Below are 21829 nucleotides of genomic sequence, written 5' to 3'. Positions count from 1 at the left end.
AAAAGTATGCAATATGTTACAACCCCATGGACTCGAGAGAAAAAAAGACTTTCAATTTTGGATTTTGGGTTTTTTCAGTGAAAGTGAAAGAACACGTTTTCTCAGTAACATAACATGTGCATGTGTTCCCAGTGGACAAGTGTGTCGTCACAGACAAAGTGAAGCTTTGCGAATTTACAGACTGGACTGTGAAGAAGGGTCAAAAGTGCATGCAGCTAGATTTATGTGTGAGCCTATTGTATTTCTTACCCTTGCTGGAATTTAGGGCGGGTTCAGAGATGCCAGAGGTATCACATAGAAGTAAGGATGGAGTTCTCTCCGAGGTTCAAGGTTTGGTCTTTGTCAACTTTCTAATTGAAGAGTTACAGTGCTGTTTATCTGAAATGACGGTTCCCAGATTTCAGAGGAAAATCTGAAATGAGACACCTCTAGCTGTTAACGCTGGCGAACGAGATGGTAACGTTTGTTGCCTTGTTAGAACAGGCTCAGAGCGCTTGTAACAAGTATTTGCTTGTTGTTCTGATTCTTGCAAAACTCTAGAAAATGCTGTTTAGTGGAAATCATAGATCTCTGCTTTGTAAATAAGAGTGACAATTAATTTTGGATTAATTAATTTCTTATTTGCACTTTCCTTTATCACTCTACCACAGTTGGGTGGAGTAATAAAACATTAACTGGTAATCATTTTCATGAAAACTGCCATACAGTGTTGATACTGGAGTAAACCAGAGCTTATATAACTATCTTAAAGGAACAATTTCTTATACTTTGGTACCAGAATTATATTGATAGAACTACAGCAGTCGTCCAGAATCATAATTTTCAGTTATTTTAATAATTTTAAATTGCATGTTTCTGTCTTTTGAGGTCGACCTGCTTAAAAGGTAATCTGTGCTCCCATATATACAATGATGGTGCATCATTTGGGACAGCAATGATCTCTGCCGCATCTTTTTCAAAAATTGCTCTTTTTAAAAATGGAGCAATTATTGGAACTGCTACTTCCAGAGATTTGTAAGATTGCTAAATTTCAGAGATTAATGTCCAGCATTAATGTCTAATGAACTTCCAATGGACTTTCCCCATTTTTAATAATTAGCTGAACCACTGAGACAACTTAAGACCATGTTTTATTACAGCTTCAATCTGATTGTAATTTTGTATTTTAACTTCTCCCATCCACCACATGTTTAGCATTAGCTTTCAGAGGCTTTTTAAGACCAAACAGCATGTTCTTGTTAGAGTCTGAGTGGTGTGACAGATGGTGTTTTGACAGCTTAAGTTGCTATAGTTCAGTGAAAGCCCTCAATAGTAAAACATGGACTGTTCATGTGTGTAGACGTGGGACTCTTCCATCAATTCCCACTATGATTTAACCACTGCATGACTTGCTGATATTTAGAATTAGACCGAGAGCAAGGAGTATTGCTACGCATGTGCATTAGTTGGCAAGGAAGGAAACACAATTCATTCACATCTAAGCTAGCATTTTTTTGTCACCAGTGTCTCAAACCACATGCAGACTGGGCTTTCCACAGAGTGTGAATGAACGAGAAAACACAAGCGCAACAAAGTTCCAAAACCAGCTTTATTCTTTTAAAGTAAATTATTTTACAACACATTTTTTCATGGAACAACCAGTAGACCCACAAGATGACAACAAGTGGATGACTGTAGTGAAGCAATTTAACAGTGAGGAAACAAGTTTTAAATGAGTTCTGTGGTTTCTCTGGTGTCTGTGGTTAAAAATCAAAAATCTCCTGCAGATCAATTTTAATCCAGTGAAGCTTATACAAAAACGCTCCTTAAATTTGATGTAATAAACCACATCACCAGTGTAAAAGAGACAGATTACTCACTTTTATTAAAATGTACTATCACTGTTGGAGACAAAACAGAATGATGATATTCACAACATAAACAGCCTGACACACACAAAAAAACCCACAACAACATGGTTTTCTGGCCTAGTATTCGTTTTTTAAAGAATAATACAATGTGGCAGTGAGAGGGAGTTCTTCATTGTGATCAACTTCAGATTAATCACTCAAATCTCTTCATCCTTTCACCACTTTTTATAATTTTTGTGTTCACATTTGTCTTCTCTGCAAATGTGCAACACTCAAATACCAAACCAGCTTTCAGCAAAAAGCAGAACTCTACAACTCAATTTGGATTTTTCACTTTGATTTAAATCAAGAAGGGAGCCCATCTATTTTCATCTAGGGCTTGGCTTCTTAAAAAGTAAACCCACCACAATCAAAAGCATCAAAATCAGAGTCCCCCACCTCAAAGTCAAAGCTGTTGAAATGGGGGGTGTTGAGTGAGGAGCTACCGAGGTCGTACGCCCCCACAGGTCCTGTGCCGCTGAAGTCCGTATTGGCAGCCAGGTCGGCTTTGACGTCCAGATTAGTGGATGAGCATGCTCCGAGGTAACCCAAGGCAGAGGAGGCAGCAGCCCCTCCCATCAGCATATAAACAGCCTTCATCGCTTGGGCATTATTGAGAGTGCCGTGACGCAGGCATCCCACCGCCTGTGCACCCCGTCTGTAATTCTTTGTCTGAGGGGAATTTCTGCCTGTTGGATTAAGCATTTTTTATATGTATATAAATATTCTTCTCTATATTGCAACAAAATGCATGAAAATAATGTCTAAACTCACAATTCTCCCTTAGAGAAGTGTTGCTTGTTGGTCCTGGAGATGGTGCCTCTGTGTCACTTACAGGTGGAGTTGGTGGATCTTTTTCCAGAATTTGCTCAGGGACAAGCTCTTGAAGAGTAATGCGTGGGGGAACGACCTGATGGCGCTTACAAGGGCTGAGGGGCGATGGAAGACTCTGTGGGTAAGAGTAATAGAAAACAGTAAAAAGATGAAAACAGAAATTAAATTTCTTAAATTGACCTGCAAAAATATTGGTCACCGAAAAAAACTCATGAGAGTTTTTATAGTTAATACCAAGTCTTACGACAAACACAAATGCTATAATTTAACCACTGCTAAATGCATTACTTCAGTACACATGTTACATTAACTTCTACAATTTACCTTTCATTGAATCCTAATAATAAAGAATGGATGAACATTGGTTCCAATGGAACCAGTTAGTTGAAGTATAGTAAGAAAATCAACCTTGAAATAATTTTTTATATACAAATTACAACATTAGATTGTGTCATCTCAATGATAAGTCACAATTATTATGTTTTTTCCTATAAATGATAAACAATAAACACAATAATCTGTCATCCCTACCAATAACATTTCTTTGAAATCTAATTAAACCCTCTAAATCTTTAACACTCAGTAAATACTCAGTTCCTCAGGCCTCTTACAGAACATAACTGGACTTTGCTTTGGAGGTACTTTGCTCCTCAATAATGCTTATTTTTCTTGTAAATTGTCATCACATTTTTATGCAGTGGCTGTTTAATAAGTACACACATCTATGCCATTTGCACAAGAGTAACAACTGTTGCTTTCTGTAAGCAGGCTGCATTTTGATAGAAAAGGTCATGTAAGATGGAACCACACCAATACTGGGAAGCGTCTAATTTAGGTTTTTTAGTGACTATTCAGCTCCAGTACCTGAACTGTAAATCATTAACTCACCATTTTGACTTTCTTCAGCACGTTTAGCCACTGACTGAAAGGAGATAAAAAAAATATATATTTTGTTAGCTAAAAAAAAATTGCACAAAAATCAAAACATACATTTAGATAAATTGAAGTTAGATGCAATGCCTCTTCATTACTGGCAACCCATGCTAATGACAATTTTGATTAAATACATTTGACTTCTCGTTACAAGTGCTTGTCACAGTTTTGGTCATTTCAGCAATCTAACTATTGCTCTGACAAGGGCAAATTTAGCTTATGTTGTAGTAGCAATTTCTTCACATAGATAAGATAGAAAAAGCTACTCCTTCCTTGTTCTGACCATATAACTGAAATTCCCTCCTTTGTTTTGGCTTCACGCAGGTCATCCTGCTATAACAACCCAAATCCAAATGGTAAAGCTGCAGAGAGCCATTGTCTCCCAGTCCACAGGTGGTAATCCCAATCACTGCAATAGGATGGGACTCTTCCATATGAAGCAGTGTGGGATCTTATGAAACACAACTGCTTGTGACTTGACAATAGATTGTAAACCAACCCCCTCATTTGGGAAAATTAGGAACTTTGTACCTCTTTATGCTGTAACTACTGTAAGCAAATGAGAAACCTTGCATCTGTCAGGCATGTTGTCTGTAGTTTGTCCCTCTGCAGAGCTATTTTATAAACAGTCAAGGAGTCTACCAAGGATGAGACTGAAATTGCTTAAGTCACATTTATTTAAATAGAGATTGCTAGGGGTGTCTAATTGCTTCACAAATAATTGTATGCATTTTTTGAAAATCATGTTATTTTTACCTCCCAGTGTTTGTGTTAGATCTTTAACACAAAAAAAGTGTGATAATATAAATATTACATAATTAAAAAGGCTTTTTGCAGATCTTTATAAGGGGTGCCAATATGAGAATGTGATCTTTATCTACAAAAAGGAGTCTTCTATACAGTAATGTGTGTGCTGTGTGCCATTAATTAACAAATATAAATATTTTATCAAATGTAGCAATGTTGCCTTATGAAAAAGAACATAATTTTACAGAATAGCAACATTTAATGGCAACTCCAATACGACAATGTAAAAGCATACGGTCCATCTGACCTGCAGTCTGTGGGGGTGTCAGTCAGCAGCAGCAGGAACTTATTCTGGGTGAGGATCAGAGCGAAGCAGCTGTCCCTGGTTCCACCAGAAGGTAACTTTGGCAGGTCCAGGATCTCCTTGCCTTCAACAATTGTCTCACAGTGACTTTGCAGCAGTACAATCTGGTGAGGTGGAGACAGAGCATCATGGCATACGAAGAGACTGCCTTCAGCAGTCAGACGCAAAAAACGTTTCTTCCACTGTTTGAAAATGAATCCACCTTCAGGAAAAAAAGAGATGAAAACACACGAGGCATTTTCAGTAATTGCTGGAACAAAGATGCCCAAAGAACAGCTTTCTAGGTTTCTGCATGTTTTTCAAGTAAGACTTCCTGACTTTTTCACATCATAACTTTTAGTTATTTTCTCCAAATCCTGTTATATTTTGCCAATTTTAAAAAACAAATATTATAAATTTAAATTCTGATATGAGATCTCCTTTGATATAAATGTCTCTGCAGATTAAAGAAAAGAACAAAGCAGACAAAAAAAGAAAGGAAGAATGGAAGGAGGGGTGAAGGAGAGACAAGAAAGAAAGGGATAAATGAATAGAAGAAAAGATGACAAGAAGAAGTTTATTAAAAGGCATAAGAAAGAACATGCGGCAGAAAGGCAAGTCTGGACACAAGGGGAAGTCTAAAGGAAGACAGGAGGAAAGAATGAAGAAAAGCAGGAACGAATGAAGTTGTGAAAAAAACACGAAGACGGTTATGACAAACAAGACGGTTGTGAATAAATAAGATTGACGGTTGTGAAATAACAACAAAAGACACTGAACTGAAGTCTGCTGGCTGCACACAGATCAGTACTGTCTAAAGCAACACAGCAAGCGGGGCTCAATCAGTGGCTCCCGGTGCCAAATGTGGCCTCTCACCTGGTGACTTTTAAAGACAATCCGAAGACCCTGTTGCTTCATCTAAAAAAGGAAACTGTCTTATTGAGTCAACCACTGAGGTGAATTAGCATAAATAATTTTCAAATTGATATTTCTTTACTGGGTATTTGAGTTAACTCCCCCTTGTGCCTAAGACTGGGTTCAGGACCGAACTGGTCACTCTTATCTAGTTTGGACAAGAAATCAAACTGCATTCATTTCCAGGCTACATGTGGACCTTAAAAATTAAGGTCCACATGTGGCCTCAGCGATCACAGTGGCAGCATGAGCAATGTACATGTGGATTAAAGAATGAACACTGTGTCATTCCATCATCCCACCAGATTAGATTAGAGAAAGTCAGATGGAGAGAGGATCAGGAGGCTGTGGACGCTGAATGCCATCAATCCACATGCATTTTCTCAATTCCAAAAGTTCTATTTATATGTAAGTGAAATCTAAGGACCAACAGACCTGCTGTGCTTTGCATGAAAAGATAATAAAACAACTTAATTTTACCTTTTAGTGCCTACTGTAAAAAGCTGGCTTTAGAACATATGTATCATTACTGAGACTCCACAATTAATGCTGAACAATTCAAAATTTTGTACAAAATGATTTATGAACATTTGACATCATACATGTCAAGTAACACAAAACATAGTGAAGATTGGGAAACTTTCCTACAGCTGAATTTGGTTGTTGATTGTATTTTCCCTCTAAAGTGATCTTTGTTGCTCCGATTCTACTCACCGTACATCCTGAGCACCCCGTGGTGTATCCCAGAGACATTCATGATTCCAGACTGTGTTGCGCAGTCCAGCACTGTCAGAAAGAAATATTTGTGGACGTTTGGAGCACATGAGATTTAATGTGAGTTTTTAATGCCCACCCTTAATCTCCCCCGGTCAGCTGGGACGCTGCAGAGCCACAGCTCAACAGATTGGTGTAAAAATGGGTTGTGATGATCTGTTGCACGCAAACTGTTGCACTGTGTGCAGAGAGTCAATGGAGAAGGAGATTTTGTCATGTTTTTCTTTATTATCAGATCAGTTTTACATACATAAAATTAGGGTTGAATATAAATAAACAATATTGTGACAGAAAATCACCTCTGTCATCCTGCTGTCTTTCCACAACAAACATGAAAACAAAACAAAAAAACAACTGTCAACTTACTTTGAATCCAGTAAACAAAGATGACAAGATATTTTCATATTCAGCCCAGCTACTGGGGTCCACTTCATTTAAGTATTAGGTTTAATGCGTGCATTTTTATTATCATTATTATTTTTATTATTAAGCTCAAGCATTTTGAAGTTTTCTTCAAAATGATTGTGAAGAAAACGTTAAAAAGTTTGTCAATTTCAAACACCTGCACTGAGGATTGGATAATGACCAGATTTTGACACCATATTTATAACATATTTGACACATTAATAGTAGGAACACTTCCAAAAAGATTTATTCTGATTACATGTACTATGAGAAAATCTGGTATTTTGACTTTGCAGGTGTTTTATAATCTCCTGTATAAAAATGTGTGGTGACTGTACAAATAGTTTCTCATTTAAAAAATACCTAATTATCAAGTATTATTTAGTTACCATTCATTATCATTTGTTGAATAAAAAAGGAGGCTGCAGCCACATCACTAGTGATCCATGATATACAGTGTTAGAGATGGCTTACAGGCAGGTAGGCATGATGTAACAGAGTATAATCCAAAATACAATGTGAAAGCTTACAGATTTATCTACAAATCCACACGTAAGGTTATATAAAGAATAAAACTCCAACATTTCAAAATGACCAACCTGGAAATAAATAAATTAAGAAGTCACGCGGTAAAAATGGATACTTGAAAAACTGATAATTAATGTAAAAATTACAGCTACATCTAAAGTTAATGTTATTACATATATGTGCATTGTGTGCTTATTTAATCTTACATACTGGCAACTTATTTCCCTTCTAGAAATAAACCACACTGGATGGACATGAGTGGTCCAAAAACAGGAATGAGGAGGATGGGTCAGGAGCGATGACACACAGGGGTGAACAGATGACAGGGAGGGAAGTTTGGGTCAAGAACATTAGAAAAAGTGTGTTACACATCTGAGCGTGCAGTGAGGCCTGCTGGTTGATTGGAAGTGTAATTCAGGCATGACCTTCCCTTCCTTCCAAAAAATACTTTTTGTTTATTTGTCAGTTAAGAAAGCTGATCTTCATATTGCTTTCTGAAACAGTCTCCAGCAGGAAAGAAGTCCCAGCATCGTTCCTGGTACATCTTCCACACATATGACTCCTGCAAGCAGAGGATGCAAGGACAAGGATTAAATAATTCTACATTTAAGAAGAAATAAAACAAAAATAAAAACACCTCAGACCAACCTGCCCAGTGTGTTCTGTCTCATCTTTGTTGATGAGATACATCAAGAAGAACCTGAAAATAAAACTCCAATATTAATCATTTCTCATCTGCACCTGTGCAAACACTGCAATACAGAGGAGATGCTTACATGTAGTTGGCCAAGTTGTGTTCGTCAAAGGTGTGGGTCTCAAAGCCATGTGGGGTTGTATCAAAGTAGTCACTTCCAATGCCACATATGAAGCATTTTGTCTGCACAAAAATCAACAATGAAGAATATAAACACTCCTCCCAAATGTGCTTTAAGGTATCAATCAACAATGACAGTATTATACTGTACCTCCATGTCCTCCTTAACCTGCTCCTGTTGGTCTCGGAGTTCTCCAAAGGCATCAATAATCAGACCTGCAGGATTTTAACATATTATCATAGGAGTTGAAAATGTGTTACATGCAAAACATCCAATCAGAGGTTTTTTTTCTGATTTTTTTGATTTCTCTTTAAGTCTTGTGATATAAGATTCAACAACAGTTTTTCTGCCCTTCCTGCAATGAGAGGCTGCTGTTCATAAGTATTAGGAGGAGACCAGAGAGAAGCTATAAAACATATTTGAAAGCTGAAAATGATGACACAGATCTGCTCAAAGTCTTGTTCTCCAAGCCCGGATGAGACCTGGACTTGTCTTGTTTTTTTCTTTTAAATACCCACGAAAATTGCCAACTTGAACCTTCTTCCCTCAGTAACAACATCCATGCCAAAGAGTGTTGCCAGACCAGTTTAGCTGTGGTTCATTCACTGAGTGGAAAAGATCAATTTTTTTACTTTGCGCTCCTTTTTAAAAGTGTCTGATTCTGGTACCAGCCACTTTTATTGTACATCTCCAATTCAAGTATCTTCATATAGTGTTTATTTAAAAAACTATCATCCAGGATTTGTTTACCCTGAATAATGGCCAGCAGAATGACAATGACGAAGAAGAAGAAGGTTATATCAAAGACCACACGATAAAGCTCGTATTCGTCTCCTGCGGGATCTTCTATCTCGTCTCCAATTCCTCCACCAGCACGAACGCCCACATACATATGGAACAGGTAACACTGCACAAGAGAAAACCTCATAAACATAAACTGGGAGGCTATATGATTAAAAACAGCCAACTTTTGCAATAATCAGTGGTTTACAGTCATCATGTCATCGCATTTCATGTCGGGCTCGTCTTCATCCTCGCTCTTGTTGTAAAACTTGCGGAAGAAATTGAAAGCAACCACAGTGTAAAGATACACCACCACAGCCAGTAAGCCCACTGTCATCATGAGCTGCAACACAGAACACAAAAAAATTTGTTAATACTTTCTGACTAAAACGAAAGATGCATTCTGAAGTTTTTATTTTGTTCTTGCCTGTTTGCCGTTGTGTGTAACTGATGAGAGAATAGTGCGTAGAGTTTTGACGCCCATTGCAATGTCCAGCAAATGACAGGCAAAGAAGAAGTTGTTGTAATGACCAAGCAGGGACATCACCAGGTACCAACAAAGATAAAGGAAGGTCTACAGGAAAATACGGTAAATAAAGTATCAAGGGGATGGACAAAGCGTAGAGTGAAATATACAACTACTCATTTTCTTACCCCGTCTGTGAACACAACTCCAAATTTCCAGATCTGGTACTTGATATCAATGGAAGTCACCCTAAAAAATAAAATATGGTTTAATAAATATGGTTTAAGATAAAATGTGGTTCAGTCAAAAGTAAATATAGAACCAATTTTCTTGTCCTGTTATAGCAAAGCTCTACTTCACCATGCAAACACTGAGTTGTCTGGCTCCTCTTGTTTCTTCTCATGTTGCTGACTGACATCCAAGGAGGCTAAATCAACGCCCAGAAGCTCAGCGATTCTTTCTCTCCCATAAATATCTCCGTACTTATCCAGGACCTGGACACAGGCATGTTATATATTAGAGCATAAAATCTCTATTGCATCATAATCAAGAATCTACTCACTTTTCGTTTGACAAATTTATCCCAGTAGTTGTTTGGGAAAGAGCTGAAAAATACAAGCAATATGAAGCATTAGCTGCTTTAACAGAAACCTAAGAATTCTGATATTATTTAACAGTATCTGTAATGAAACAGCCATTTTTTCCTCCGGTCTCCCTACGGCGTGTTCAGGACTAGACGATCCCACTGGCCCTTGATGTCATCGTCCTCAGGCTGCTCAGTGATGTAAAGGCCATCAAACTCCAACTTCCTTGCAAGTTCCTTTTCTCTTTTGAAGATCACCAGCGGGATCTGATAAAACCAAACTTAAGTTAAAAACTGTTTCATTGCAAGAAATGATTAACATGACAAAATGTGTAAATATCCAAGGGGCATGAATACTTTTGCAAGACACTGTAAAAAGTTAAGTGCAGGTATGTTTTGTGATACCTTCAGACAGTTGTACCCAATGATACAGATAAATGAAATGACTGTATGGAGAATGGCTAGGAATGATAGTGTGGGCTGCATGTATCCAGTGCTCTCCTCTAAATAGAAATAAAGCAGAACATCTTCTTCCTCGTCTTCTCCTCCTCCATCTGCTCCAGATCCTTCAGCTTCATCCCCGCAGCCCTCAAACAAGCCAGAACCCTCAAACAACCCGCTTCCCTCTGACAGTCCGGATCCCTCAATTTCATCCCCTTCAGGTGGAGTCTCAGAAACCTTTACAAAACAAAAGACCAAGACGAGCCATAAAATCCATTGCTGCCAAAGATCAGAAAGTCAGAATGTTTAGTAGGCCTAAAAACTTAATTCAGCTACAGTCCGTACAACATTTGAAAACAATGTTTCAATACAAAATGCTTTACCCGGTAGAAAAGAAGAATGAAGTTCAAGGCAAATGCAAGGAACAAGGCCAAAAATCGCAGATTGTAGAAGTTCCTGGAGAGGTAGTTCTGGTAAAGAGAGATAAGTATTTGTGGTGCTCCACAAAACATGCAAAATGTCATGCCATTACATTAGTTTTTACCACGAAAGGTATAATGCCCTCACCATGAATTTATTTCTCTGAGTTTCCAGCTCAGTCCAGATTTGAAAACCTGCATGCTTCTTCTGCTTCTTCTCTTTCTTGGCTGCAGATTTCTTTGGTTCTTGTGGCTTTTCTTCTTCTTTGCTCTTGGCTTCTTTCTCCGATTTTTCACCAGTTTCAACACTGGAAATGAAACACGCACGTTTTATTGTATAATTTTAGTCATCAACATCAACGTGGCTCTGTTGATCCATCTTAATGTGCTTCGCTTTAATTGATATCTGTGTTACTTTCTAGTACTTAGACCTTAAGACAGTTTCCCTCGCATTAAGTACTTAAAAGAAAACTTAAACTTACTCTGACTTTTCTGGTTCTGGAGGGGTTTCTTCCACAGGTGCAGGTTCTGGTGGTTTTTGGCTTGCATCAGACTCTTCTCCTGGCTGTAATGAAAGATTATCCACAATGAAAGGACAGTTTTCAGATTGCTGATTTTTTAGAGATGTCCTTACCATTTTTCTCTTTGTAATGGGAGACCCTTCAGGAGTCGGGGGCTCAACTGGTTCCTCAACACCCATATCTCCAAGTCCACCTGGAGCATCCATACCCGGAATCCTTCCTCCTTCATTTTCTTGCGTGTCCTCCTCTTCCTCTTCACCACTCCCAGATTCACCAGTGTCTGTCATCCCCCCAGTTTCTTGTTCTTCCCCTGTCCCCAGCTCTCCTGGTCCATCTCCGTGCACGTCGTCCTGAGTGGGATCTGGCATACTTGCTAAAATCTCGGTGACTGTTATGTTTTTAGCTCCCTCCACCAACCCACCTCCAAAGAGCGCTTGCCAGATGATCATGAAGAACCCTTTGCACACATTGTAAATGAAGGTCAGTATGCTCATCAAGATAGCCCAGAAGAACTTGGACAAAGCCACCACAATCTCTTTAAAGGTCATCTTCCTGATTCTGCGGTACTGTCTGCGGAGGTTACGGAAGGTGAAGATGCTGAGGAAGCTCGACAAGCTGTGGAGGAAGTCTGTAAATGCTGAGGTGGATTCGGGTTGCCCTTCATCACCATTGCTATCTTCATCCCCGCCTCCACCTGCCGCCCCGCCTGCTGCCCCCTCTCCCCCTCCTTCATCTCCCTCATCATCCTCTTCTCCCTTCTCCTCTTCTTCCTGCTCTGAAATCTGTGATGCGATATTCATCTCAAAGATGGTATCCTCACAGAAGTTGACGAACATCTCCATTTTCTCAGATTCACCTCCCTCGTTGACGACATCAAATATAAACTGCCGTTTGGACTCTCGCACTTGTGGCATTTCCCACTGTCTGCGGTTGACTTCGCTGATTTCAAAGTAGATGCGCTCAATCTTTCTGCTGGCGCCCATTATCTCAATACGGCCAAGGAATGGGCGGAAATAGTTGAGCACACTTTCTGCTTGTTCCAGGAAATTCTGCAGCCGGGAGTCGTGCGGCACATGCTCAGAAAGGTTGGTGAGCAGCACTGCGATGTTGAACCCGATGTCCTTGGCTGGCTCTTGAAAACGATTGGCAAACTCCTCGTAATTGATCATGTCGTTCTCATCTGCTTCTGAGCAGGACAAAAGAAACTGGATCTCAGAAGGGGAGTACTGTTTCTGACTGTCCATGGCCTTCTGAAAGTCCTTCTTAGAGATCAGCCCTCGAGGGTCAGTGACATAGTCACGGAAAGCATCAGAAGCAACAATGTCTTTCAGTTTCAGAAACATGTCAAAGAACTTGAGAATCATCTCAACGTTGCTGGAGGACTCCACCAACATGTCGACCATTTGTCGCGCAATTGTACCATTAACTATGTTCCCTGAAACAAGAATGCAAAAAAAATTAAACAAGTGATTTAAAGGCATCACATTAATCAAATTTATTTGGTAGTATTTAAGTTTTTTTACCCTCTAATAGTGAGAGCAACATTACAACCATGTCTTTTTGGAGGTCAAGAAGCTCCTTCAGCAGAGCAATCTGGCTGGAGTCCTGTGGTCATTAATGATAGTTTAGCATCATTAAAACTACGAGTTAAATGATGTGGGCATCATTTAACTATGAGGTAATGTACTACGAGGTATTGTACTCAAATACATAACATCTTATTGTGTCTTATTATGAGATGTCTATGGATAACTTTTATAGAAAACATTCACTCTGCTTTAATTTCATCTGCCTAATTTAAGAATACTGAACTTATCCAAACTTCTTGATGACATGATGTAACAAAACTGAACATAAAACACTATTATTTTGGGTTAGTTTTGTTTGAAAACATTTGTTAAATTATTATGATGCTTTTAACACAATATTCTGACTTTTAATGTTGTTTGCATTGAAATCTGCACTGGCAAGTCAAAGCTTTACAAAAACTAATTTGAAAAACGATATAAAAAGTTATGATAAATGCATTTTTGTTTTATTTGCTTGAGTTACATCAATGTGTGCACCTGTGCCAACTTCATCATCATGTGGGCAAACACATGAAGGAATCCAACAATAGCATCCCACAATCTGCTGTGAGCTAAGGACTGCTGGTTGCCTGTACATGGGCCCTGAAGGAAACAAAAAGCTTGTTTGTTACAAACTAACTTACAAAGAAACAACATAAATTGGTAATTTGTTGTAAAAGTACCTGAATATATTCTGTTAAACTGTTAAAAATCTGTTTTGCCACTGTCATAGCTTTGGAGAAATTCTTTTTGCCTGGATCATCGATGATATCCTTCCCAGAATAATACCAGTAGAAATCACTGATAGATTCCTTGAATGAAAACAAAACAGTTAAAAGCATTGACATATTTGAAAATTATTTATATAAACTCTAACTCTGGAATGATTTGTTCATATGTACTGCACGCTTTATTATTTTAAGTCTCTAATAATTTTCATCATGTGCTTTGTAGGGCAGATTACTATCAAAGTACCTGGAGTCGAAGGAGGTAATCCACAGTGCAGATGATGACGTTGATGCTGGTTGTGCTTCCTGTCTGTGTCCGCAAGTAGTTTTGAAAATCTGCAGAAACAGGATTATTCAGCTTGCAAAGTCTGTTTTGATGGAATTTATTGTTGATATGATTTCAGTCCGACTTGAATCTGAAACATGACTTGTTCCCACCATTATTGTGTCCTTCACAGAGGAGCTGCAGGAAACGGAACAGGTCACAAGTGAACTCATCATCCGCCATGACTTTCTCATCTTCAGAGGAAAGATTGACACAAATAAATGTATGAATCAAAGTACAGGAATTCACCTAGATTATTAAACAAGAAGAAAAAATAAGGATGGCTGGTAACAGCTTAAACATATCTCTTAAGAATTGATTAAATTAATTTTTCAACTTACCATCAAAGGTAAATGAGTTTTAGTGTCACATACTGCAACTGTCACCGCTTACAAAAAGTTATAAATACATGGTTAATGTTGAGGACACAGGCATGCAGTCATACTGTATGTCAAACAACATATAAGAGGTGCTAACAACACATACAAACACGTCAGGTGAAAACAAGCTGCAGTGGAAAACAGCCACATTAACAACAAGTATAAATTGGACTAAAGAATCCACTGCTTGACAAATGGAAAGATGGAATTAATGGCAAGATTTTACAGCATTCAGGGGTGAACTGATTATCCAGCCATATTTATGCTTCATTGCACAAGAATAAACAACGTAAAAGTTGTAAAGTGCACAAAAATTACAAATGTGGCACTTTTATCTGTTTTCTAAAGTCCTCTGCAGGTAATAAAGCTTTTTGGCACGAGGTGCAAGATCTGAAAACCTTCGCCTCCAAAGCAAGTAAGGTGGTGATGATTTTCACAATATATACCATGCTCCAAAATGGGAAAAATAACACATTTGTATAATGCCAATATTCATATTTCTCACTAAAGCAGAAACAATCTAATTTTTTAGTTTTCTATGTTTATCCCATTTCCATTTCAACATAATTATCTTTTGTTTTGTTAGGTGGGAACATTCATGGACACATTTATAGGTTTCTTAGAATGAAGAAATGTATAACAAACATATGTATTTTCCAGAAACCTAAAATTCAGTTGGTGTTTGCATACATTGAATTGAGGGCAAAAAGTTTGGATCGAACACCTTGTGCCTGACAAATTGACACTTGCCTAATCAGCTGCCCTATTTTAATGATGATTTATACTACCATCCTTTCCCAAAGCTGTGCACCCCTGCCTGCAGTAAACACACACAAACACCAAACAATTCAGGACATGTCAATTAAATGGAAAAGAGAGGACATTGTCCATCAACATTAGTGATGCACCAATCAATTATCCAGACAAAGAAATGAGACCAATTCACATTGATTGGCTCATTGATTGGTTTGTTTTGCATCTCCAACAACTATGAAGTTGTTGGGTTGTGCTCCTTTTGACCCTCGATAATGGTGGAAGGGCGCACGAGGTGCGAACACGAACCATGGACAATCCCCCCTCTCAACAGAGTCATCATCATTAAAAAAAAGAGAGAACTGAGCAAGTGAGACAGAGGAATGAGAGAGCAGAGAGGCCGATGGAGAGGATGATGATTTACCCCGATCTAGGTTCAAGTCTGAGGACCATGAAAGGAGGGACAAGGGGAGGGTGGCAGTGATCATGGGGAAGGGAGAGAGGAACAGTGTGTTGACAACAGCAGAGGACTAAGAGATGAGGTTGGGGAGGATATTAACAACATTCCATGGCAAAATCATTTTGGTTGAAATTTCTAACTATTCTCCAGAATTAGACCACTAATAGACATACAAATGAAATGATTTTTGACTAAATTCTGTTACATTTTCACTGTGTTAATAATACTTATGTTAGCAAATTTGTCATTCTACCAGATCAAATTTGTGTTTTAATGTTGAAGATGGTAAGCATATAAAACAAAATGAATTAAATAGTAAATTATTTCTTTTGGATTCACATGAGTATTGACATTTTATCCAATATCTTGTTGAGAACGAGCAGCAAAGAGTATGTACATTTAATTACTGAGCAAAAAGTATCAAGGGTGTGATATCATTTTCACTGTCTGCATCTTAAATATCTTATGTATAAAAGTAAAGAGAAGAAAACAGAGACTTACTTGTTCCTTCCTCTGAAACCATGCCAAGCCCCTCTGCCTTGTTTTGCCTCTCAAAGGCATTTAAATCCAGTACGCTGTTTAAAACATAAACCTTTGATTTCATTCAGTAGTCCTAACTGGTCAGAAACATTCAACTACTTTACTATTTTCCACAGAAAATAGCGTTAAGGACTGAAAACCAACCAGCAAGTCTGCATAAGAGCTTGGACACTCAGAAAAAAGCCCACATCCTTTTTGTCTTTCAGGTACTCCAACATTTTCTGACAATACAGTGGAAGAAATTCAGTTTTAAAACAGAGTCATTAATTACCAAGTAAATGGTTTGTTTCGAAAACACATACCCGCTGAACCTCGCTGTTTCCGCCATTAAGGATAGAAATACCCAGCTTGAGGGTTGTAGATACCATTGGGCCAGTTTCACCTAGAAAACAAAGGAAGATTTGAGCGCAGTGAAGGAAAAAATTCTTTAGAGTAAAAACGGAGGAAGATTACCTTTGCAGGCACTTATCATTTGCAGGACCATTTCTGCAGCACCACGGTTATGAAGTCTGGACTGTTGGTAAAGAAGCCTTTGCTTCTCCATTTCTTTTTCCTTTAGTGGGCAGAAAACAGGATGAATTTTTGGTGGTGATATATTTCACACAGATCAGTAAAATCCGAAGGTGAGGCTCTTTGGTAACGTATTCAATTAAAGAGCGCCACCTGTCACCTATCACAGTTTAATGATTCCTGGTTACAATCTACGAGAATGAAGGTATATTGATCTGCACAAAATTAAGTTGATCTTTACATTTAATCTACATTTATTCATAATTTGAACCCTTATGAAAAAAAATTTATTATTAAAATATAATAATCAATATTGTATATTACTTAAGCCACAGCGATGGTTTACTTTTTTAGTAAATCAATATGTTTTTGTATTTCTATGGGATTTTTGCTCACAGTTGTCATATCTACTTGGAGCAGAGGAAAAAGAGAAGTTAGTTTTTGCCGTTTTAAAGAAGCTAGACTCCAATTTTGTAGTATTTCCAGAGGACAGTAAATTGTGGGGTTTTACACCAAGTCCCTTTAAACAGATGCATTGAAAATTAAATATATATTTATTTTCTATTTCTTTTTTTAATCACAAGTGGCTAAACTCTTAACTGCAGCAGAAGGCAGCCAGAGTGATCTCAGTTTAAAGAATCAGAGCATATGATGGAGCACTCAAAGCAGTGGAGTAGTTTATAAACCTATAATGTTTCATTCACTTAAGCTTAGGTTTAAGGATTAAGACCATTAAGATTGCAGTTTTCCTGTTACTGTCCTAATTATGGTTTATATTTCGCACTGATTATGAAGGTTTCTTCACAATTCTTAAAATTTAAAAACTGTGTTGACTGCCTTTAAATGCTACAATCCTGCTACAAGACCTGGATTATCGAGCACTATAATTAGTTATTTTTCATCTACAGTACTAATGTTTCTTTACATGCATCATTAGGAATTATCACTACTATTTCAAAGTGTCTGTCTCTTACACACATTCTCATAGCTCAGTTCATTAGTAAAGGATCTGTTACACTAATTCTTCACGTTTGCTGGCTTGAGCAAGCGTTGGACTACAGGAAATGGCCCCACTGATTTGGCATATCGCCCCAGCGCCGTTTCCAAAGCATCTCAGTTGCAGGAACTCTGCAAATAAGATGTTTTGGACAGAGGCTAACAACCACCCACTGACATCCCTCTTTATTGGCATTTCATGGTAATGCTTCAATTAAGAAATACAGTATATCAATGGCAATATAAAGAGGTATTATTTTTACTTTGAAATAAAATGACATGTGCAGGAAGACAACAGCTGTCAAATGAAAGTCCTGAATTTAGAGAACATTAATCTGCTCAATCAATTCACAAATAATTTAAGAAAACCTTTGATCCCGCCCTCCCTCACCTCCCACCACCACCCTCCCACCCACATACATTTAGCTGTGCTCTACCCACTATGTGTCGTGCGACCTGAGAGTTACGCTCGCATTGGTGTCACCGACAGTCTAGTGATATCAAATTGATCTAGGATTTTTGTGTGTTAACTTTTGAAAGTATGACTGCATGAACAGACTGCCAGTCGTGATGCTTGTGCTATTCTGGCTTTCACTGTAGTCAGTTTGCTATGTGAGTGGGGGAAGGGAACATTGGTCAGCAGCATCCAGTCAGTAGGACGGGTGTTATGAAGGTGAGGGACATTACATGGAGCAGTGGAAGAAGCGAAAGAGAGAAAGACAACAGACAGCAATATAAACTGGGAGGAATGACATTGTCCTTGACTTTCCATTACAGCATCTTCAGATATTTTTAAAGATCAAATAGTCTTAAAAAGCTCTGACTTGAGGCATGTCTGACTCCCCAGTTTGCGGCAAGCATTTGGAAACATTTAAAAGCCGTTTTTGGATTTATAAACATTTTAGTTGTGCAAAATGATACTTCTTGACGAAGCACAAAAATGCCCAAAGGAAACACAGAAAGCTGACTTGACTGATATTGGAGCTTGCAAGGTCAGTGCAGGGTGAACAAATGAGTGCACAGACTCAGATGGAAAGGACTAATGCATCAGAAACAGCTGGAGTTGCACATCAATATTGCATATTATCTCCACCAAAAAAAAAATTCATTTTACTCTCTTATTCTTACTTTCTGTTTTAATATTTTACCTTTAAAATAGGGTAAGACCACAAAGATTCATTGTATAAGAAGTTTGTTGCAGTTTTAAGAAAAAAAATTATGCAATAATAATGTGAAAGATTATTATAATGGAAACATTATACTAACTTAAGTTACACTGCTGAAAAGTTACTATGCCCTTACAGATTTTTTTGCCTTATTGGTTGTATTTAAATGTTTCAGATCATCAACAAATTGAATATTAGATATTTGAGTAAATACAAAAAATAATTCTCCAAAATATTGATTTTATTCATTTAGGAATAAAAAAAATTCAAGCCAAATCCATGTTACATGTGAAAAGTAATCCACTCCTCCATTACTCTCTTCTACCTTAAACATGAAGTCGTAAACAATTTTTCCCTGTCAGTAACTGCTCTCATTCCTGGGAAAATGCAATGAATGTAAATAAAACACGTCTTCATGTTCTACAAAAAGAATTTGTTGATCTTTCTGAACTTCCTGCCTTTTTTCTTTCCTAAGCCTCATCTACTTACGTGGACCTGGTTTGAAAACACCAGACTTGATTTTGTAGGTTGGCCTACAAAATGTTTTCAAGGGGTGATAAAAACACAAAAACAGTTTTTGATGATCTGAAATATTCAAAAGAAAATGAGCTAAAACAGAAGAAATCTAAACACTCAACACTGTTGTTAGATCCAATCCAGGTTTAGACCATGACAAAATAGATGTACTAACAAACTCTTTGAAATGGTATATGCCACATCAAACTACCTAAGATACCGCTTTAAAGTAAAATCACATCTAATGTTTTATTTTTGAAACCGAGATACTGGTAAAAATAAAATAAAGACATCTGGACTGGAGCTTTGTGATTGGTGAGTTAGGAAACTAGTAATGAATAAAGCAGAGCCAACAAAAAGCACATAAAGATGACAAGACAGGACAGAAAGAGAAACAAAGAGAAAGAGATGTGGTTGTGACGTAAATGCTCCAATGATGAGTTCACTCGATGCATCGAAAGCTACCGCTCCTCCGTGTTCCTGGTCCCTAGCCCCTGGTCGCCCATTACCAGTTCTGACTGTCGCACCTCAAAGGACATCTCATCTTCAGATTGTTCCATCATTTCCTCTCCCATTTCTTCTTCTTCACCAATATGGCAACTCTAATATAAAGACAGAGTGGAAAGTCATTTCAACCGTTCAATAAACAGGATGCCAAATATCAAATCTCGCAGCTGGAATCTCATGTGTGAACTCACCTTTGCCATAATGTCTGCATATGCCATATACAGATGATCTGTATCGAGTTTGCTGAAATTGAAAGAAGCGGCACCAATCTTATGAGAGCATTTTGGCACAGTCGAGGTTTAACGCTCTTCATATTATTAACTGTAGAGGTCGGTAGGACCTGCCTGACCTCTTTTCTGTCAGCGCAGTTCGACTGAAGTGAAGAATAAGCTGGTGAAGGGGATCTGGCTTAGTTTCCTTCTCTTCTTCTTCCTCTGCTTCTTCCTGCTCCATCGCTTTCTGGACGTCACAGGAAAACAAATTTAAGAGAAAATCTGAGAAAGTCTGGATCTAGATGAAGGAAATGTTACTCACAGATAAATCATCTATCATCCTGTCCTCAAATGAGCAACCCTCAGTTTGAATCCAGTTACGCTTGTATCCCTCAAGGAACATGTTTGAAGCTCTGTGCCTAGAAGGAATGTTAGAAGTCATAAACATTGAACTCGATTCCGTAAATATCCACGATATGTGTGGCTTTCTCACCTTGCAATGTTGTAAAGTGGTGTCATTCTGAAGCAGGCCACCACGGCTCTGCGTCTCTGCTTAGACAGCAATTTGTGCCACACCATCTTCTTGGATTTAAAAGGATGCTCCGTCTTGCAGAGACATAAACATTTTGTTTTCTTTTCCTACTAATGTTCCTTCCTATCTACTTATCTGTGGTTCAGATACATAATTTACATTTGCCATATTACTGGTTCTCTTGTGCTTACCACTTCGAGATGGTAGAGGACAGCAGACACCTCCTGTACTCTCTTGACAACTTTCACTGGAGCATCGGCATCTTCAGCCTTTCCTGCCATCTCTTTGTAAAGGGCCATCTGCCAGCGCATGGAGGGGTTGTCCACCTTTTTACACAAAAACAGGCCAGAAACATTTCTGAGATGTGATCTATCTGATTAGCTAAAATCTTGATCATATGTAAAACCTGACCCTGCTGTGTAAATGGGTCAGATGTCACACCTTGCCCTGAAGATGGAGGTTGTTCTGCAGGAACTCTCTAACTTCTTCATCTGTGTCTCTCTGTTAAGTGAAACAAAACTTAATCAGCAATAAATAACTATCTTCAAACCCAAATATTTACTATACCAAAGGAAGAAACGTTACTAAAGAGTAGCGGATTTTGGCCAAGTTGATGAGCTCCTGATCGGCAGGAGAGCACATGTTGAGGCCGATGGGCAGCATCTTCTTCAAGGCAGCAACAATAAGTGACGTCTGAACAGAGTAGCGATCTCCACGTTTCTTCTTCTTGGTGCGCTCTGTGTCTGAGCCTCCACCCTGAGAACAGGAACGACAACAAACCAAAAGCATTCACAATATTCCGTAAAATCTTACAGGTGTGACACCTGGGGTGTTATTAGTCATATATACAATGTTCTAGAATACAGAAAATAACAATAACTTATTATTGAACTTATTGTGCATTACAAAATCTAACTGAGGGTGTAATTGTTGGCCTATATTGCATTTTTAAGACTTAAAAGCACGTTTTTGAGCATAACTACTTTACGAATACAAAGTATTCACTCTTTGATCCTATCTACATCCATCAGTATCTTTTAATGGGAGCGTTTGTGCAGGGGTGCACTCAAATGTGAGTGAATAGAAATTCACACCAGTTTTCACGTTTTTATGACTAAAAAAGTCTCATATACTTCTCTTTCACCAAACATATTACTAACCACAATTTAGATTTGTGGTGATCCCTTGATCGTTTCAGCAAAACTTGAAATGATTACTTGTACAAGGCAATGAAAAACAT

The 21829-nt window shown here is 38.1% G+C and overlaps 2 protein-coding genes across 6 annotated transcripts in view; both read right to left on the bottom strand.

Annotated features, from left to right (window-relative positions):
• Positions 1–1570: 1570 nt before the first annotated feature.
• Positions 1571–6473, bottom strand: LOC129368551 (uncharacterized). Its single transcript, XM_055043585.1, has 5 exons — positions 6376–6473; positions 4711–4969; positions 3612–3645; positions 2664–2838; positions 1571–2578 (listed from the first exon to the last, which is right to left on the bottom strand). The coding sequence occupies exons 1-5, from the start codon at positions 6416–6418 to the stop codon at positions 2238–2240; spliced, it is 852 nt and encodes a 283-aa protein (XP_054899560.1). The 5' UTR covers positions 6419–6473; the 3' UTR covers positions 1571–2237.
• Positions 6474–6643: 170 nt separating this feature from the next.
• Positions 6644–21829, bottom strand: part of LOC129368545 (ryanodine receptor 1-like) — a 44309-nt gene continuing 29123 nt past the window's right edge. Inside the window, exons 74-107 of one of the 5 annotated variants that reach the window (XM_055043577.1) lie at positions 21175–21345; positions 21031–21090; positions 20781–20915; positions 20551–20663; positions 20380–20476; positions 20195–20304; positions 20037–20088; positions 19848–19940; positions 16604–16703; positions 16453–16532; positions 16295–16371; positions 16112–16185; positions 15575–15592; positions 14131–14211; positions 13940–14028; positions 13648–13776; positions 13463–13567; positions 12920–13001; positions 11510–12831; positions 11358–11440; positions 11024–11183; positions 10840–10926; positions 10421–10693; positions 10152–10282; positions 9995–10037; positions 9793–9926; positions 9621–9681; positions 9394–9540; positions 9175–9309; positions 8934–9090; positions 8334–8398; positions 8145–8245; positions 8017–8068; positions 6644–7930 (exon numbers count right to left, since the gene is read on the bottom strand). In XM_055043577.1, coding sequence (XP_054899552.1) covers positions 7835–7930; positions 8017–8068; positions 8145–8245; positions 8334–8398; positions 8934–9090; positions 9175–9309; positions 9394–9540; positions 9621–9681; positions 9793–9926; positions 9995–10037; positions 10152–10282; positions 10421–10693; positions 10840–10926; positions 11024–11183; positions 11358–11440; positions 11510–12831; positions 12920–13001; positions 13463–13567; positions 13648–13776; positions 13940–14028; positions 14131–14211; positions 15575–15592; positions 16112–16185; positions 16295–16371; positions 16453–16532; positions 16604–16703; positions 19848–19940; positions 20037–20088; positions 20195–20304; positions 20380–20476; positions 20551–20663; positions 20781–20915; positions 21031–21090; positions 21175–21345 — 4713 coding nt within the window. In that variant the 3' untranslated portion in view covers positions 6644–7834. Of the gene's footprint in view, positions 7931–8016; positions 8069–8144; positions 8246–8333; positions 8399–8933; positions 9091–9174; positions 9310–9393; positions 9541–9620; positions 9682–9792; positions 9927–9994; positions 10038–10151; positions 10283–10420; positions 10694–10839; positions 10927–11023; positions 11184–11357; positions 12832–12919; positions 13002–13462; positions 13568–13647; positions 13777–13939; positions 14029–14130; positions 14212–15574; positions 15593–16111; positions 16186–16294; positions 16372–16452; positions 16533–16603; positions 16704–19847; positions 19941–20036; positions 20089–20194; positions 20305–20379; positions 20477–20550; positions 20664–20780; positions 20916–21030; positions 21091–21174; positions 21346–21829 lie in introns of all 5 variants that reach the window. The other 4 variants (XM_055043574.1, XM_055043576.1, XM_055043578.1 and 1 more) reach the window with 4 other exon arrangements.

Source organism: Poeciliopsis prolifica, unplaced genomic scaffold, assembly GCF_027474105.1.
Source record: "Poeciliopsis prolifica strain line A6 unplaced genomic scaffold, Auburn_PproV2 SCAFFOLD019, whole genome shotgun sequence".
In the NCBI taxonomy this organism is placed as follows: Eukaryota; Metazoa; Chordata; class Actinopteri; order Cyprinodontiformes; family Poeciliidae; genus Poeciliopsis; species Poeciliopsis prolifica.
Note: the sequence above shows the minus strand (reverse complement) of the source record. Positions and strands in the feature narration are given on the sequence as shown.